Source organism: Balaenoptera musculus, chromosome 2, assembly GCF_009873245.2.
Source record: "Balaenoptera musculus isolate JJ_BM4_2016_0621 chromosome 2, mBalMus1.pri.v3, whole genome shotgun sequence".
In the NCBI taxonomy this organism is placed as follows: Eukaryota; Metazoa; Chordata; class Mammalia; order Artiodactyla; family Balaenopteridae; genus Balaenoptera; species Balaenoptera musculus.
Window position 1 is genome coordinate 13,999,902 of NC_045786.1, and position 17,764 is coordinate 14,017,665.

The window sequence follows — 17,764 nt, forward strand, 5'->3', positions numbered from 1 at the left end:
AAGAAATGGGATGAATAAAGTGGAATTGATATGGTCAAAACAAAGGTCTTACTGCAGCACTCTTGGAACTTGGGTGGGTTGATGAGAACCCCTGAAGGTCCCCCAACTCTGAAGGGTTCTAAACAAGTCTGCTCTATATATCCTAGTTTTGAGATATTTAAAAAGCCAGAAGACAAAGATGACAAACAGAAATCTGATCTCCAAACCCCCACGTTGATAATCAAGATAAGGACTGACAGGGGGGCCTGGGTCTCTTGCCCTGACCCCTGTCTGAAGACTCAAAGCCATGTGCATGTGAGTGTGTAGAATGGTCAGAGGGTGGAGAAGAGACTTTCCTAGGATTCCTGGACATGGGAGCCCAATGCACTGTGATTCCAAAATCTGTTGGTAAAGTCCTAACAGGGCTACACTGAAATTGGGAGGATGTAGGAATGCAGTGGTTGATAGGATCAAGGTAAAAATTTGGATGAAAATTGGAATGATTGAACAGAGTTTCCAGAAAACTGAAATGTTTGTGTCTCCTTTACCTGAATGTACTATGGGGATAAATACTGTGTCTAGCTGAGGAACATGTCTCCTATTTAGTACTGTAAAACAAGTCATGTAAATCTGCCCTTCAGCCAATATTGATTTGACATGCTCAGTGGAAACCAACAAGATTGCCCAAGCCCACACAGTTTGTTAATTTGAAACATATAGAATATCTGGTGGACAAAAACTTTATTACTTTAATTAATGCCCTGTTAGAAGCTTGAGTGCTGCTGGCTCAGACAAATTCTCTACACAATAGCACTGTGTGAAGCGCAGACTGAGGCTTATGGTAAAAGCCAGTGATCACCACCCAGCAGTGACCACTGGGAGTTTGGACCATAAAATTCCCATTTGAGAGATGACTAGCTTACTCTCAGACTTTAATTGAAACTGCCTCTATGACCGCAGGATATAAAATAATCTTGAAACCTGAAATACCCCAAATGTCTTGGGTGATGTTGAAGAAACATTCTGGGTTTAACCCTGGCTGTCCAGTGGTTAAGACTCCACACTTCCACTGCAGGGTGCACGGGTTCGATCCCTGGTTGGGGAACTGAGATCCCGCATGCTGCGTGAAGAAAAAATTTAAAAAAACAAAAACAAAACAAAACAAAAAAACATTCTAATGGGGGAGGGCCATGACCAGAAGAATTTCATAATAGAATGGAAAGGGTCTGTACAGGGACATGTTATCATGGGAATGCTAGGTACTCATTGTTTTGCTGTAAAAAAAAGCCTTGGCAAAAAAACCAAGCAGTGGCCTGTATAGTAAAGAATTTAATTTTGCCCTAAAAATGTTCTGGCCTTTGCCTTAGGCTTCTGGGAGGTAATCTCTTAGCTCTTGGAATGTCAGGCTGATAGGATTGTTTTAGTTTGCCTGGGGGCTTTGAGCCACGCCAACAGCATGATTTAGAGTGGGTGCTTTGGGTCATGTCAAAACTCTGGACCGACAGGGTGAGCTTCCCTGGTTGGCAACAGTCTGCTCATTGCCACACATCATTCCTGGATGCCATGGGGAGAGGACAACTCGAAAACTCTGTGTTTGGACTCTGCCCTATGCACTTCCTCTCTTGGCTGATTTTACTCTGTATCCTTTAGCTGCAGTAGACCATAACTGTGCATGTTAACAGCTTTCAGCATGTTCTGTGAATCCTTCTAGCGAACTAAAAAAAGCCTAAGGGTGGTCTTGGGGACCTCCAAATTTACAGTTGGTGTCAGAAGTGAGGGTGGGGCTTCCCTGGTGGCGCAGTGGTTAAGAATCCGCCTGCCAATGCAGGGGACATGGGTTCAAGCCCTGGTCCGGGAAGATCCCACATGCCGCGGAGCAACTAAGCCTGCGCGCCACAACTAATGAGCCTGCACTCTAGAGCCCGCGAGCCACAACTACTGAAGCCCACGCACCTAGAGCCCGTGCTCTGCAACAAGAGAAGCCACCGCAATGAGAAGCCTGCGCACCGCAACAAAGAGTAGCCCCCGCTCACCGCAACTAGAGAAAGCCCACGCAGCAACAAAGACCCAATGCAGCCAAAAATAAAAAATAATAATAATTAAATAAATAAATTTATAAAAAAAAAAAGAAGTGAGGGTGGTCCTCTGGACTGTTCCCTCTAACTGTGCAGTGTCTTTCATATTAGAGAGTTTCCTTGGATACCTGTTGATACTTGAGTGTCAGCTCCCACTTAAGCATGGATGGTTAAAAATCTGTGTGTGGTACCTACACATGGACTGCACTTCACATTAGGCTGGCTGTTCAGTGGGAAACCTTCACGTAGGTGTTTGCTCTTGGACTGGTCACATTCTATAAAGACTGTCAAATACTGCTTGAGGGAGGTGCTGATTGTCAATGTTCTGCAAGCCCAGGAGAAAGAAAGGTGGTATCTCAGCATCCAGTTTGCATATGCTAATGAATCCCTCCATTTTCCTTTGCTTTCAATCATTCCTTGGTGCCCCCCAGTCCCAAGCCCCTTGCCTTTTCCCTGTTTGTGGGGGATGAGGCAGTAGCTTGATTGTTTACAGCTGGCAAGGGAAACGAAGCTCTAATTGCTTCTCAGACAGACTTTCAAGTCTCTCTTTTATTCTCATTCCCTGTCTCACCCCTGCCTCCATTTCAGCTCCATTTCTAGCAGTGTCTGATGCCACCAATTCCCAAGCCTTTTGGGGCTTCTCTGATGTAAATCCAGTTGTTTCTTGACTTTCTTCACTGTCAGTTTAGGATTTAGTTTTTTCAGGGTGCTAAATCATTTGTCGCTTCATAATCTGCTTTCCGGCTTTCACAGTTTTCATGCTTTGTTTTCTCTCCTATTCTTTCTTTTTTGGGGGGTTGGTTTATTTACTTAAACCCTTTGGGTGAACTGGGTCACATCTACTGGTTCAGTAGGTTCTGAGATTAGGATTTCATTTGATTTTGCCTAAGATTTTTAGCACTGCGACCCGAAGCAAACACTCTCAAAACTGGAAGGGATGTGGGAGATCATATATGGGACTTGCCCCCTCCTTTCCCACAAGCTGAAGTCGTGGCCTTGAGAGGGGAAAAGACTAGCTTAATACCTCACAGCCAGAGAGGGGCAGGGCTAGGACTGGCTTCCGGATCTGGTGACTCCTAGGCTACCAGTTCTTGCTACTATGTCCACCGTCTTCCTAGGGACAAGAAGGAAGCCCCAAAACAGAGCTCAGCCCAAGGTTTTCAAATGAAGGTCCATAGAGATGTGTTGGGGTTCTGGATACGTTTGGCTTAAATTTCATTTTAAAGTAGATTTAAAGCACTAATGTTTATATTTTGCCCTTTTTTACCAATAAAACACAACTTTTATTGGATTAAAAATCCCTATACTGGGCTTCCCTGGTGGCGCTGTGGTTGAGAATCTGCCTGCTAATGCAGGGGACACGGGTTCGAGCCCTGGTCTGGGAAGATCCCACATGCCGCGGAGCAACTAGGCCCGTGAGCCACAACTACTGAGCCTGCGCGTCTGGAGCCTGTGCTCCGCAACAAGAGAGGCCACGATAGTGAGAGGACCGCGCACCGTGATGAAGAGTGGCCCCCACTTGCCGCAACTGGAGAAAGCCCTCACAGAAACGAAGACCCAACACAGCCAAAAATAAATTAAAAAAAAAAAAAAAATCCCTATACTGTCATTTTAGCATGATTTTAGGAGAGAATAGACATAAATGCAAAGGTTCAATTCTTCCATCTTTGCCCAGAAGTCAGGACTTTGTTTTCTGTATCTTTCTTGGCTTCCACGATGATGCAAGGTGACAGCAAGGACACAGAAGATACATAATGGTGTTGTTGACTAACTTCTCCGGAGGTAAAATAAAGGCAGTCTAGTAAAACAATTCCTTATTTTTTAGTTAGGTGGGTGATAGGGTTTTACATTCTATCCTTGGTAATGTGTTTATGCTGCTTGATCACTCCTAACATAATGGAAAATGGGGAAAAAAACAAAGTATCGGGGGAAGAAATAACAGAAGGATGAAAGGCTACAAAAACAATGAAGAGAAAACAGAAGTGAGAAGATGCTCTTCTTCTGGCTTTCGGCTCCAACCCGCCCCCACCCCCCTTTTCTTTCTCTTTTTGTGCTTGAGGAGCATAATCCAATTAAGAATTCATTTCAATGCTTAGTAATAAAAAGAGAAAAAGAATCACCTGCTTTTAAACTTCATAATAGGTCTTTAAGGAGAATTAAGGTCTTATATTATTGATTAAAAAGACTTAAGAGATAGCTCATGCCTCAAGTACATTGTTATGTCTTAAGCAATACAACAATTACATAGAAGGTGTAGACCTTGTTTGGACCGTGGTTTGAGCAAACCAACTATAAAATGCCATTTTTGAGCCAAATCAGGATATTTGATTTTGGTCTGGGTATTAGATGACATTAATTTTGTTTGTATAGCTGATAACATTGTGGTTATGCATATACAGAAATGCCCTAATTTATACATGTGCATGAAGACATGCTATATGAGAATTACTTGAAAATATTAAGATATTACTGCAAGCGGACTTCCCTGGTGGCGCAGTGGTTGAGAATCTGCCTGCCTTGGGCTTCTCTGGTGGCGCAGTGGTTGAGAATCTGCCTGCTAATGCAGGGGACACGGGTTCCAGCCCTGGTCTGGGGGGATCCTGCATGCCACGGAGCAACTAGGCCCGTGAGCCACAACTACTGAGCCTGCGCGTCTGGAGCCTGTGCTCCGAAACAAGAGAGGCCGCGATAATGAGAGGCCCACGCACCGTGATGAAGAGTGGCCCCCGCTTGCCGCAACTAGAGAAAGCCCTCGCACAGAAACGAAGACCCAACATAGCAATCAATCAATCAATCAATCAATAAATCTTTAAAAAAAAAAGAAAAAGAAAAACCCCCAGAGTTGTGGGTTTATTAAAAAAAAAAAAAAAAAGAATCCACCTGCCAATGCAGGGGACACGGGTTCGAGCCCTGGTCCGGGAAGATCCCACGTGCCGCGTGAGCCTGTGCTCTAGAGCCCATGCTTGGCAACAAGAGAAGGCCACCGCAATGAGAAGCCGGCGCACCACAACAAAGAGTAGCTCCCGCTCGCCGCAACTAGAGAAAACCTGCATCCAGCAACGAAGACCCAATGCAGCCAAAAAATATATATATATACATCTCTAAGACAGTGATTTAGCTCTAACTCATTATTAAAAAATAAAAAGATATTACTGCAAGCAAAATCAAGGAAAAGAATGCAAAAAGGTGTAGGTGAAACAAGTAGGCAAAATGGCACTTCAAGTATGGCACGTGGATTTGGGGAGGAGCTTATTACGTTACTCTGTAGGCAACCCTTCATAATAAAAAGTTTAAAATGACATTTAGAATTTCGTAAGTTAACTATGGCTGCTACCCCTGAAAAGATTTGACTGTGCATGCCGTTAATCAAAACACAAAAGGGGGACTTCCCTGGTGGCGCAATGGCTAAGAATCCGCCTGCCGATGCAGGGGACACAGGTTTGAGCCCTGGTCCGGGAAGATCCCACGTGCCGCGGAGCAACTAAGCCCCCGTGCACAACAACTACTGCGCCTGCGCTCTAGAGCCCGCGAGCCACAACTGCTGAAGCCCGCGCGCCTAGAGCCCGTGCTCCGCAAGAGGAGCCACCGCAGTGAGAAGCCCGTGTAGCGCAACGAAGAGTAGCCGCCTCTCGCTGCAACTAGAGAAAGCCCACGCGCAGCAATGAAGACCCAACGCAGCCAAAAATAAATAAATAAATAAATAAAATAAATTTATAAAAGAAAAAACGCAAAAGGGTAAAAAAAGAGGGAATGAAAATTTTTAGGCAAAACAGTAAATGAGGTCATGGAGGCTGGCTCCATTTGGGAAAGGGAGCTCTGGAACACATGGAAAATGTGTCGAAACAAAATGAGACTAGTAATACTAACAGTAAAAATAGTAGCTACGACTCATAATAAACAGGCTTAGCTATCTTGCTGCTATTATCAATAATATAGAATAACTGCAAGATCTTACTTCTCCTTAAAGAGCAATTGTGAAGTTTTTTAAAAGGTGATTTTTAAAAAATTTATACTTGCTGCTCTATATCAGGCACTATATTTATCTCACTTATATGACCCCAACAAGCATGTGAGTTAGACACTGTTAATGTCACCTTTTTACATATGTGGAAACTGAGGTACAGAAATCTTAAGTGACTTGCCCAAGGCCCCATGCCTGGGAAATGGCAAGCGAGGATTCTCGTCCCGCCTGGACACCATACCATTTACCTTTAAAATCCTGACCAAGAGAAAAAGAAATTATTTTTGGAATGCACAAAACCATGGCTATTTTGACCAAGGAGATTTCTGTTCAATGTTTTATAGATATAATTTATGGTACATTGAAAAAGTAAAAATGCACCTGCAGTCCAACTGCTGTGCACGTCGTTTCTGGAAATTTGTAGGATAACTGTATTCAGAGTCACCTCTAGCAGTTGTGATTTGATTTCTCCCAGGTGGAAAATATGTCCTTTCCCACACAGTAGTGACTGCCAGGTAAACTCAGTGTCCCTTTGCTGCCCAAAGGGGACTCCTGGGAGAAGAGGAGAGGTTGGCTGCAGCTACAACATCTGACGCCAGCTGGCTCCCCTAAACATAGGGCTTCTGCTATATTTTAGCACTTTTTTTTTTTTTTTTTTTAGTCCATGGCAACAGAACCATTACAGAAATTAGCTGCTTTAGAGTAAGACAGCAGTGGATGAGACAACTGGAAAATGAAATCTATTTGGGCAAGTAGAAGCATCCTATAAATGAGCTTTTCTGTTCATCCTGAAGCGTTCTGTCCATTGCACTTATGTGGGCCTATAGTTAACGAAGCTCTTTTCGCATAAAAAAGCAGCAAATGCTCTTTTGGAAAAAAAAAAAAAAAAGAAACATTAGTGATTTTTTATAATGCTGAATCCTAGGTGTAGAGGGCTTAAAAATGACTCAGGTATGTACTTCATGCCTGTGTTTTCAACTCTGACTTTTGCATGAGCAGGAAGAGAAAGAACCAATCTTGTTGATATAAAAGATGTCCTCACCCACGGTGCATGTCATAGGCTTCACTAGACGGCATTTGAATTGTGAATATTGCAGTTGTAGAAAGAAGAATGAAAATAAAAAAAAGGAATGAAGAAGATGGAGGAAGATTATAGGTTGTGCCCATGCAGTTTATGGCAAAGGAAAGCAGTGGCGTCTGGCTCAGGACAGGGGTACGTGCAGGGGATAGCTGCAGGTAGTAATTGAAATTTATATAGACTTTGGCTAAACTGTGACCACCACCCACATTATCCCCATAGTCTCCCAGGTCAGACATCATACCATTAAGTGTGATACAATCGCTCTCACAACAGGGGCTACTAGTTAGAGAGAACTCCAAGATGGTTACTGAAATGCTTGATGAAAACAAAGGACAAAAAGAACACCTCGATGCTCAGAAAGAAAAAACAGAATTGGTTTGCTGCAGGGCCTCTGGACATACCATGTGACAATGTAAGGGGCGTTTCCCCCTCACAGACCCTCCAGGTCAGGATCCACATGGTGCAGAATAGAGAGAGCATTGATGAGAATATGTGTCAGTGACTATATTTATCATGATATAGATTTTCTTTCTTTTGCAGAGACATAGGTACATTCTCTACCGCTACTAGTGTAATAATCATCAATAAAAATGATCATTTACTGAGTGATTACTATGAGCTGACACATGACTTGGGGAAGACGTGAATCCCCAAAGGTATGGATGCTGCTTAGACCAAAATAACAGGGGCCCACTATAACATTACCATCCTCATCCAATAGAAAAAGAATCTGAGGCTCAAGGGGTTAAGTAACTTACCCAAGGTCACACAGCTGGTAGGTGAGGAAGCCCTGTCTTGAACACCTCATACTCTGTCGACTGTTGAGTGGACATATCCAGGTGGCACAATTCTGGGAACCATGTCCTTTGAACGCATCTGTGTAGGATATAATAATTTTAATACAGTTAAATATGAACATAACAAAGGGACTCTGAAACTTTGTTTCCGCTGCTCCTATCAGGGTGTTTCTGGGTTCCCAGGCTCTGGTGCATTTTTCATTGCAGTTATTGTATTCCTCATCTCTGTTTGGTTGTCCTTTATATTTTCTAACTCTTTGTTAAAAACTTTTAACCTCTCACTCTTTGCATCCATTCTTCTCCGGAGTTCTTTGATCACCTTTGCGATCACTACCTGAACTCTTTCTCAGGTAGATTGCCTATCTCCACTTCACTTAGTTCTACTTGCTGGGTTTTATCTTGTTCCTTCATCTGCAAGGTGTTCCTCTGTTGCCTCATTTTGCCTAAATTGCTGTTTGTATTTTTTTTTAACTTTTTTTTTTTTTGGCCGCACTGCGCAGCTTGCAGGATCTTAGTTCCCCGACCAGGGATCGAACCAGGGCCTTCAGCAGTGAAAGCATGGTGTCCCAACCACTGGACCGCCAGGGAGCTCCCAACTCTGTATTTTTATGTATGTGGTAGGTTAGGTACATTTCCCGACCTTGGAGAAGTGGCCTTTGGTAGCAGACGTCCCATGTTTCCCCACAGCGCACTCCCTTCTTGTCACCTGACTCACATGCTCTAGGGGTCCCCCTAAGAGGGCTGCATGGGTCCTTCTTCGCGGCGGGCTGACTATGAGGGCGGTCTGGTAGGCTTGGTTGGCCCCGGGTCTGGTTAGTTGCCGGGCCCTGTCTTGCGAGGAGGCTGCCGGCCGCTGCTCGGCGGGCCCAGGGCACGAAGCGGCTGACGGCGGACCCCAGGGGGCCTCAGGGCTAGTGCGGCCTCACTGGTGGGTCTGGGCTTTCGGGTGAAGCCAGGTCCTGGGGTTAGCGCCGGCTTACTGGAGGGCAGAGCCGGGTCGTGGAGGCTGGTTGCAGGGCCCAGGGCTCCCGCAGCTGGTGTCGGATTGCTGGGTGGGTGGGGCGAGCAGCCGGTTCCTGACCCAGTCGCGTACGAAGTCCAGGCTGTCCCGAAGCTTGTGTGGTAAGTCAGGGTCTGACCTTGCTGGTGGGCAGGCTGGGTCCGCAGGCTGTGGCTTTACCACCTCTGGCGTCTGCCCGCGGGCGGGAGAGGTTGGTGGGAGGCTAGAGCAGGCTCCCTGGGGAGGGGCCGAGCGCAGGGGATTCTGGGACTGGTCCTGACCGCGGGCGGGCGGAGCCGGTCCTGCGCCCTCTGGTGGGCAGGGCTCTGTGCTTTGGGCGTCTTAAAGCAGCCTGACAGCTGAGGAGTGGGCCCGTGTCCTATCCTGAGGCGCTGCTTGGCCTGAGGCGTCCAGGCACTGGCGCCTGCAGGCTGTTGGGCCTGAGCTAATAAGCTAGAGGGAGGATTCCACAACGGCAGGCTTGCCAGCACTGGGGGCCTAGAAGGCCGCCGCCGGTGTCTGTGTCCCCAGCGTCAGCTGCTGTTGCCTTCTGCCTCGCCGGGAGACTCCAAGACCAGCAGGTAGGTCTGACCCAGGCTCCTGTCAAATTACTGCTTCTCTCCTGGGTCCCAGAACGTGTGAGATTTTATATGCGCCGTTTAAGAGTGGAGCCTCTCTTTCCCACAGCCCTCTGAGTCTGCCCAAAAGTAAGCCGCGCTGGCCTTCAAGGCCAGATGCTCTGGGGTCTCATCGCTCCTGGTGCAGGACCCCCAGGCTTGGAAGCCCAGCATGTGATTCGGAACTCTCACTCCTTTGGGAGAACCTCTGCAACGTTATTATTCTCCAGTGTGTAGGTCGCCCACCTGGGAGTATGCGACTTGAATATATTGTGAGTCTTCCCCCTCCTACTGTTACCAAATTGGTTTCCGGGACTCGCGCAGGGGTTCTAGCCTGGGCTAAGACCCCTTGTCTTGGCCAGGGTGGTTCTTTTTCTTCTTTTTAAAAAATTTTTTGGCTGTGCTGTGCGGCCTGTGGGATCTTAGTTCCCCAACCAGGGATCGAACCTGTGTCCCCTGCAGTGGAAGCGTGGAGCCTTAACCACTGGACCACCAGGGAAGGCCCGGTTCTTTTTCTTTTTGAATTTGCACAGCCAGTAACACAACTGATGCTGAGACTGGAACAGCACAAGATTTATTCAATGGCCAAAGACTGGAGAAGTGGGAACTTAGTTTCCAAATCAATTTCTCAACCTGACTCGGGTGGAGACACCATATATATAGGAGAGTCGAGGTAAAAGAGAGGGAATTGAGTAGAGGGAGGGAGGAATATTCATGACATATCTGAGAACAGGGTTGTGGAATCTGACTCCGTCTCTGGGTAGATAGTGTCAGAATTGAGTTGAATTATAGGACACCCAGCTGGTGTCTGAGAATTCCTTGTTGGTGTGGGGAACGTCCCCGCCGTACATGTCAGGACTGGGTTTAGAACACATTAAAGATCCTCTCAGGAGATCAGCTCGGTGCTTTGTGACCACCTAGAGGGGTGGGATAGGGAGGGTGGGAGGGAGGGAGACGCAAAAAAAAAAAAAAAAAAAAAAAAAGATCCTCTCAAGAGGCTCTGTAACAGGAGTGATAACTCAGCTAGTATCAAAATATGTGATTTCTAACCAGCTTTGTGTCCATGGCCAAGTTACTTTTTCTTCCTTGAATATTTATAATTCTCATCTTCAAATAGGCAATAAACACATCTGTCCCTTAAAAATTGTCATATTGACTAAATAAGAAAATATTTGTGAATAAAAAGCATCTTGCAGAAATGTATGGGACATTGAAAAAATATTTAGATTTTCATTCTTTTGAAATAAGTGCCGATTAGGCAGAAAATAGCAAAGTAACACTTCATGTGTTTGGTATCATTGGAAGATTCATAAAAGTGAATTTTCTGGGTTGGCTAACCCCTTGAAATGTCAATGTAAGAAAATTATACTCTGTATAACTGACCATACACGAAGTGAATATGTCCCAAATGATCATGGGGTCACTTTATCCCTCTCCTCCTATCCCTTGGAGCCAATTACCAATTAAGTTATATTCAAATTTGTAATTTTGCATTATTGTGAGGTTTTACTATACATGGTCTTCTGTGTTCTTTACTTGAATATGCTGAAAATAATAAAAATGTCTGGGGTCTTGGTTATCATAAATTCAGTTGGGATATGATACAGGAGGTTCTGTCCCTACAGGTTGTTAAGATTTGTTGAATTATTGAATTTGCTTTTTATAGGTTTTCTTTTTTTTTAAATTTTTATTTATTTATTTATTTTATTTATGGCTGTGTTGGGTCTTCGTTTCTGTGCGAGGGCTTTCTCTGGTTGTGGCAAGCGGGGGCCACTCTTCATCGCGGTGCGCAGGCCTCTCACTGTCACGGCCTCTCTTGCCGTGGAGCACAGGCTCCAGAAGCGCAGGCTCCAGAAGCGCAGGCTCAGTAATTGTGGTTCACGGGCCTAGCTGCTCTGCGGCATGTGGGATCTTCCCAGACCAAGGCTCGAACCAGTGTCCCCTGCATTGGCAGGCAGATTCTCAACCACTGCGCCACCAGGGAAGCCCTTTATAGGTTTTCTGACTCTTCCTTTCTGCCAGGCTTTCTATGGTCAGTTTAGCTTTTGTCAGAGAACTGAGAACCAGTAGTTGTTTTGCTTGCCTTCTAGATGCTCCTTTTAATCTGCTATGGGTGGGTTAGAAAGCCAGTAAATCAAGCTTATTAGAATTCCATGTGCTTCCCAGGCCATGAGCCAAGGGGAAAAGAAGTTTATTTTATTTTATTTATTTATTTTTAAAAAATTTTCTGCCGTGCCACACGGCATGTGGGATCTCAGTTCCCCCACCAGGGATGGAACCCGTGGCCCCTGCATTGGCAGCGTGGAGTTTTAACCACTGGACCACCAGGAAAGTCCCGAGAAGGTTATTCTAAAAGGTTATAAAACAAATAAAAAAGAAAATAGAAACAACCTAATAACAAGATAATATTTTGATGTCTCCATCCTCACCTGTGTAGTTGTGGGAATCCCAGCTTCATTCAAATCCTTCCCTTTGAACTCAAAAAGCAAAGAAATTTTCGGTTACCATCCACACTTCCTTCTTTATTCACCAGGCCATGAGCTCTTGCCTTGCATGTGGCTGATGCCGTGCCCTGGCCATTGTGGAAGTCCTCTTGCGTGCCCCACTCCCTTTACAATGTCACTTTGCTACTCCCTTCCTCAAGATTACAGTCTACTACCAACCCCCTTTTTTTTCTTTTTTTTGGTTGCACTGCACAGCACGTGGGATCTTAGTTCCCTCACCAGGGATCAAACCCGCCCACACCCCCTGCATTGGAAACGCAGTCTTAACCATTAGACCACCAGGGAAGTCCCTCTCTCTTTTTTCTTTTTTTTTTTTTTAAAGATTTATTTATTGATTAGCTGATTGATTGTTATGTTGGGTCTTCGTTTCTGTGCTAGGGCTTTCTCCAGTTGCGGCAAGCGGGGTCCACTCTTCATCGCGGTGCGCGGGCCTCTCACTATCGCGGCCTCTCTTGTTGCGGAGCACAGGCTCCAGACGCGCAGGCTCAGTAATTGTGGCTCACGGGCCTAGTTGCTCCGCGGCATGTGGGATCTTCCCAGACCAGGGCTCGAACCCGTGTCCCCTGTATTAGCAGGCAGATTCTCAACCACTGCGCCACCAAGGAAGCCCTCTCTCTTTTTTCAAATTGAAGTATAGTTGATTTACAATACTGTGTTAGTTTCAGGTGTACAGCCAAGTGAGTCAGTTATATATGTGTATATATTTTCAGATTATTTTCCCTTATAGGTTATTACAAGATATTGAATATTGTTCCCTGTGTTATATAGTAAATCCTTGTTGTTTACCTATTTTATATATTGGTGTGTATCTGTTAATCCCCTACTCCTAATTTATCCCTCCCCCATCTCCCTTTCCCCTTTGGTAACATAAGTTTCTTTTCTATGTCTGTGAGTCTGTTTTGTATATAAATTTATTTGTATTATTTTTTAGATTCCACATATAAATGATACCATATAATATTTGCCTTTCTTTGTCTGACTTACTTCACTCAGTATGATATTCTCTAGGTCCATCCATGTTGCTGCAAATGGCAGTATTTCATTCTTTTTTACAGCTGAGTAATATTGCATTGTATATATACCACATCTACTTTATCCATTCATCTATCCATGGACACTTAGGTTGCTTCCATGTCTTGGGTATTGTAAATAGTGCTGCTGTGAACATTGGGGTGCATGTATCTTTTTGAATTAGAATTTTCATCTTTTTCAGATATATGCCCAGGAGTGGGATTGCAGGATCATATGGAAGCTCTATTTTTAGCTTTTTTCTCATCTTTTTTTTTTTTTAAACTACTATTTATTTATTTATTTATTTATTTATTTGTTTGTTTGTTTGCTGTGCTGCTCGGCTTGTGGGATCTTAGTTCCCCGACCAGGGATCGAACTCCGGCCCTCAGCAGTCAAAGTGCATAGTTGTAACAACTGGGCCGCCAGGGAATTCCCCATTTTTAGTTTGTAAAGGAATCTCCATACTGTTTTCCACACTGGCTATACCAATTTACATTCCCACCAACAGCTACTACCCCATCTCTTGTATCCAGGCTGCTTTGTGACTTGCTTTGACTAGCAAAATGTGGGGTGGAAGTGACGTTGTGTGACCTCTGAGGCTAGACGTTTTGGGGTCTTGCAGCTTTGCTTTTCCTCTCTTGAAACACTGTTGCCTTGTGAACAAACATGGGCTGGCCTCTTTGAGGACAAGAGACTACACAGGGAGAGAGGCACAGCTGTCTCAGCTGAAGCCTCAGACACATGAGTGAGAACATCCGGGACCAGCCAGTGCCAGCCAGCCATCCACTAAGGCATCAGCTGACTGCAGCTTCACCAGTCACACTACCCAAGACCAGGAGATAAACTGCCCAGCTGATCCCAGCCCAAATTACAGAATTGTGAGCAACTAAACTGTGTGTTGTTTGAAGTCACTACGTTTTGGGATGATTTGTTATGGAGCAAAGGATAACTCAAAGAGGAAAATAAGAAAATACTTCATTCCCATCAGCCTCCAGGGATGTGTTTGTGTGACATCCCAGAGCGCTGCCTGGAGTCGTCTTCGTTTCACACAGAATAAGTGGTAAAGATTTTGTTTCACTTGCTCTTCTGTTTTCCTCTGTTGTCCCTAGGGCGCTGGCTCTTCCTATCAGGAGTGCCACTTGCTGCCACCCAGCCCTCATGCTCATCAGAGCCTCCACCTGACCTTCCCCACATGAGCTGTAACTGGAGTGCTAACGGGGCTCCCGCTCCCCTGTAGCTGCGGGGTCTTACTCTGATGGCTGCGGATAGATCTCAGCAGATCCTTAGGAACACGGGGGACCAGGGTAGCCCCCTCAAAATACCCTCCCAGACACTGGTTCATTAGTCAAATAGACCCAGTTTCCTTCTGTACTCTGGGACTCTGTTCCATGTACCGAAAGCAAGAAAAAATTGACAAAGGGTAAAGCCCAAGTGGTTCTATTTTGAGCAAGATGTTTTATCGTCTCTTTTTTTAGACTGTTCAGAGGCCTTTTTGGATTGTCAAGATACTTGGCTATACTCTGATTAGCTGAGGTTCCTTGATAAGTGATGACTTCCAGATAAATAGTTTTCTGTGTAAGAAGGGTCTATTTTTAAAAAATAAATTTATTTATTTATTTATTTTTGGCTGCGTTGGGTCTTCGTTGCTGCGTGCAGGCTTTCTCTAGTTGCGGTGAGCGGGGGCTACTCTTTGTTGCGGTGTGTGGGCTTCTCATTGCGGTGGCTTCTCTTGTTGCGGAGCACAGGCTCTAGGCGCACGGGCTTCAGTAGTTGTGGCACGAGGGCTTAGTTGCTCTGCAGCATGTGGGATCTTCCCGGACCAGGGCTCGAACCCGTGTCCCCGGCATTGGCAGGTGGATTCTTAATCACTGCACCACCAGGGAAGTCCCAGAAGGGTCTATTTTAAAACTAGAATTTTCTGTGTTCTTGCCACTCCACGATGGAGAGTTTAGCCGAATGAGATTTTATCACTAGCATAACTGTATAGAAAATGGATTCCTCAGAGAAACCTTGTATGCCCTGGTTTCAAAGTGGGAATAAAAATGATATGAATTTTAATCTCTTATTCACTGTCCTAACTGTAAATTTGCCACCAAAATATTAGTCAGGGAATGACATAATTTCAGCTAATAATAAAACAAAAAGTTATTTTTCTTTTGTTAAGATGGTAATAAAAAATTGTAAAGAACATTTTGAAAAAACAAATAGTAAACAATTTAAAAAAGGAAATCACTTAATCTTACTTCCAGAGATAGTCATTGTTCATGTTTTTTACTGTGTCCTTCTAGACTTTTTGAGTGTACACTCACTGATGAGTGTCCTCAAAAGATAGACTGCAAGTTTTTTTGCTCCCTTCAACTTGTATTTTACTCCAATCATTCCGTTAAAAAGTCACCAAAGCTGGAACTGTCTATTTCACTTTAGACAATTAGGTAATTTTTATGGTGGTTGACTTACCATGCTTTGGGGAGGAGGGTAAAATATGACCTGTAAGACCAGGAATTTAGCTGTCTGAGCTCCATCATTCTGTGATGATGCCTGCACACCAAGAAAACACATGTCCATTCATGGAAGCCAGGGGGACACAAAAGGACAGGCCTGTTGGTCAAGTCAACAAACAGCCTGTCAGTTGACTATGCTTTCCCTCTTCTAACTGTAGACCATGTGGATATTGGGTGTGTTCCCAAAGAGGTGGCGATTACTCCCAGAGACCTATGTTTACTCCGCCTGGGTCGAGTATGCTTCAAGGCATTCACAATTTATTGGAATCTGAAATGAAATGAAGAAAGCAAGTGAGCTGCTGTAACAAACAGGTGGCTTTCATTAAATATAACCATTAATCTTGTCCCGATTATTTACCAGACTGTGTTAGATTTCAATGTTTCCTTAATCTGTTGATGGGCTATCACCACAAAATATGTCACTGAAGTAAAATAATGGCTGATGTGTTAATGAAAACCATCAGGGAGACCAGAAGCCTCCCCTCCATAGAATGAGGACAATGAAGAATCTATTAGGAAGAAAGAAGGAATTACTGATATTAATCAGATTGAACTACCTCTTTGGAGCTGTGTTTAAGATAGTGGAACAAAAGCACAAAGCTGTGTAAAGACCTGTTGAATTATAGGAGCACTTCTAATTAAGCACTTCACAATGAAAATCTGAGTTTTACAAAAGCAATTTTAAAGGGATGATTCTTTATTTTACAAATGATTCACAATATAGTTAACAATACTGTATTGTATGCTTAAAAACTGGCTACGAGGATAGATCTTATGTTAAGTGTTCTTATCACTAATAACAGTACTAAAAATAATGATAAATAAGAGGGCAGGAGAAAACTTCCAGAGGTGATGGATAGGTTTATGACATTGATTATGATGATGGTTTCATGAGTGTATACTTATCTCCAAACTCATCAAGTTGTGCACATTAAGTATGTATAGCTTTTTATATATGAATCATACCTCAATGAAGTGGTTTAAAAATAATAAAATTTAAGAACAACACACACAAAAAGATTCACAATAGAATTTTTAAAAAGATTAATCATCCAGTAAATTTAACATAGCATTTTCATTTTAAAATTCTGCCTGTAGAGACCCGTGAGACGCGAGTAGGAGCAGCGTACGGGGTAGTTGTCTCCGAGGGGCGGCAAGGGAAAAGGATTAGCCATGTCGTCTTTGATCAGGAAGGTGATCAGCACCGCGAAAGCCCCAGTGGCCATTGGTCCCTACAGTCAGGCTGTGTTAGTCGACAGGACCATTTACATTTCAGGACAGCTAGGCATGGATCCTGCAAGTGGACAGCTTGTGGCAGGAGGGGTGGCAGAAGAGGCTAAACAAGCTCTTACAAACATGGGTGAAATTCTGAAAGCAGCAGGCTGTGACTTCACGAATGTGGTAAAAACAACTGTTTTGCTGGCTGACATAAACGACTTCAATACTGTCAATGACATCTACAAACAATATTTCCAGAGTAGTTTTCCTGCAAGAGCTGCTTACCAGGTTGCTGCTTTGCCCAAAGGAGGCCATGTTGAGGTTGAAGCAGTAGCTGTCCAAGGACCTCGTGACAGCATCACTCTAAGTGGGCTCAGTGTTATTTAGTCTGGAATTTTAGTAGTGTTTTTAAATTAACGTCTTAATTTTTACAGTATTTGTTGGAAAGTGTAAGGTTGACTGAAATATCTGAAGTTATTATGGAAATACCATATAAGAAGGGGAACTGAACATGAGTTGAAGATTAATGATGAATCTAGTTACTGATGTTATAAATTACACTTCTATAACACTCATATTACTGGATGTGGGAAAAGAGACACACATTACATAGTTACTCAGAAAAATAAAAGTAAAGGGAAATAGCATATAGGAAAGATGAGTTACTATTCCTGAGAAATAATAAAGAGCACACCTAATTCAGTTAAGCTCTATTAATTTAATGATGTGAACTATTTAGTTCTCATGTCAGATACATGATTCTGCTTTTACTTGAGTAAAATTAAAGCATTTAAGTTTGAATGGTAGAGGTAAAGGAGAAGAAACTGGACCACATTTTACATAGATAATATTTTTCTAATGGAAATAAAATAGCACACAGATTTAAAAAATAAAAATTAAAAAAAAAATTCTGTCTGTAACATACTGGGAACATACCTAAAGTGTAAAATCAAAAAATATAATACACGAAGTTTAAAATGGAGGAAACAGGTGGGGGTGTGAAGCCCTTCAGTTTTATCT

At 43.8% G+C, this 17,764-nt stretch overlaps 1 protein-coding gene across 1 annotated transcript; it reads left to right on the plus strand.

Annotated features, from left to right (window-relative positions):
- The first annotated feature begins 3,117 nt into the window (after positions 1-3,117).
- On the plus strand, positions 3,118-17,131 carry LOC118889272 (2-iminobutanoate/2-iminopropanoate deaminase-like). The gene is made up of 2 exons (XM_036841121.1): positions 3,118-3,123; positions 16,692-17,131. The coding sequence occupies exon 2, from the start codon at positions 16,700-16,702 to the stop codon at positions 17,129-17,131; it is 432 nt and encodes a 143-aa protein (XP_036697016.1). The 5' UTR covers positions 3,118-3,123; positions 16,692-16,699.
- Positions 17,132-17,764: the final 633 nt, after the last annotated feature.

Excerpts from the sequence above, each read along its gene's own strand:
- LOC118889272 (XM_036841121.1), top strand. The coding sequence starts at position 16,700 with ATGTCGTCTTTGATCAGGAAGGTGATCAGCACCGCGAAAGCCCCAGTG.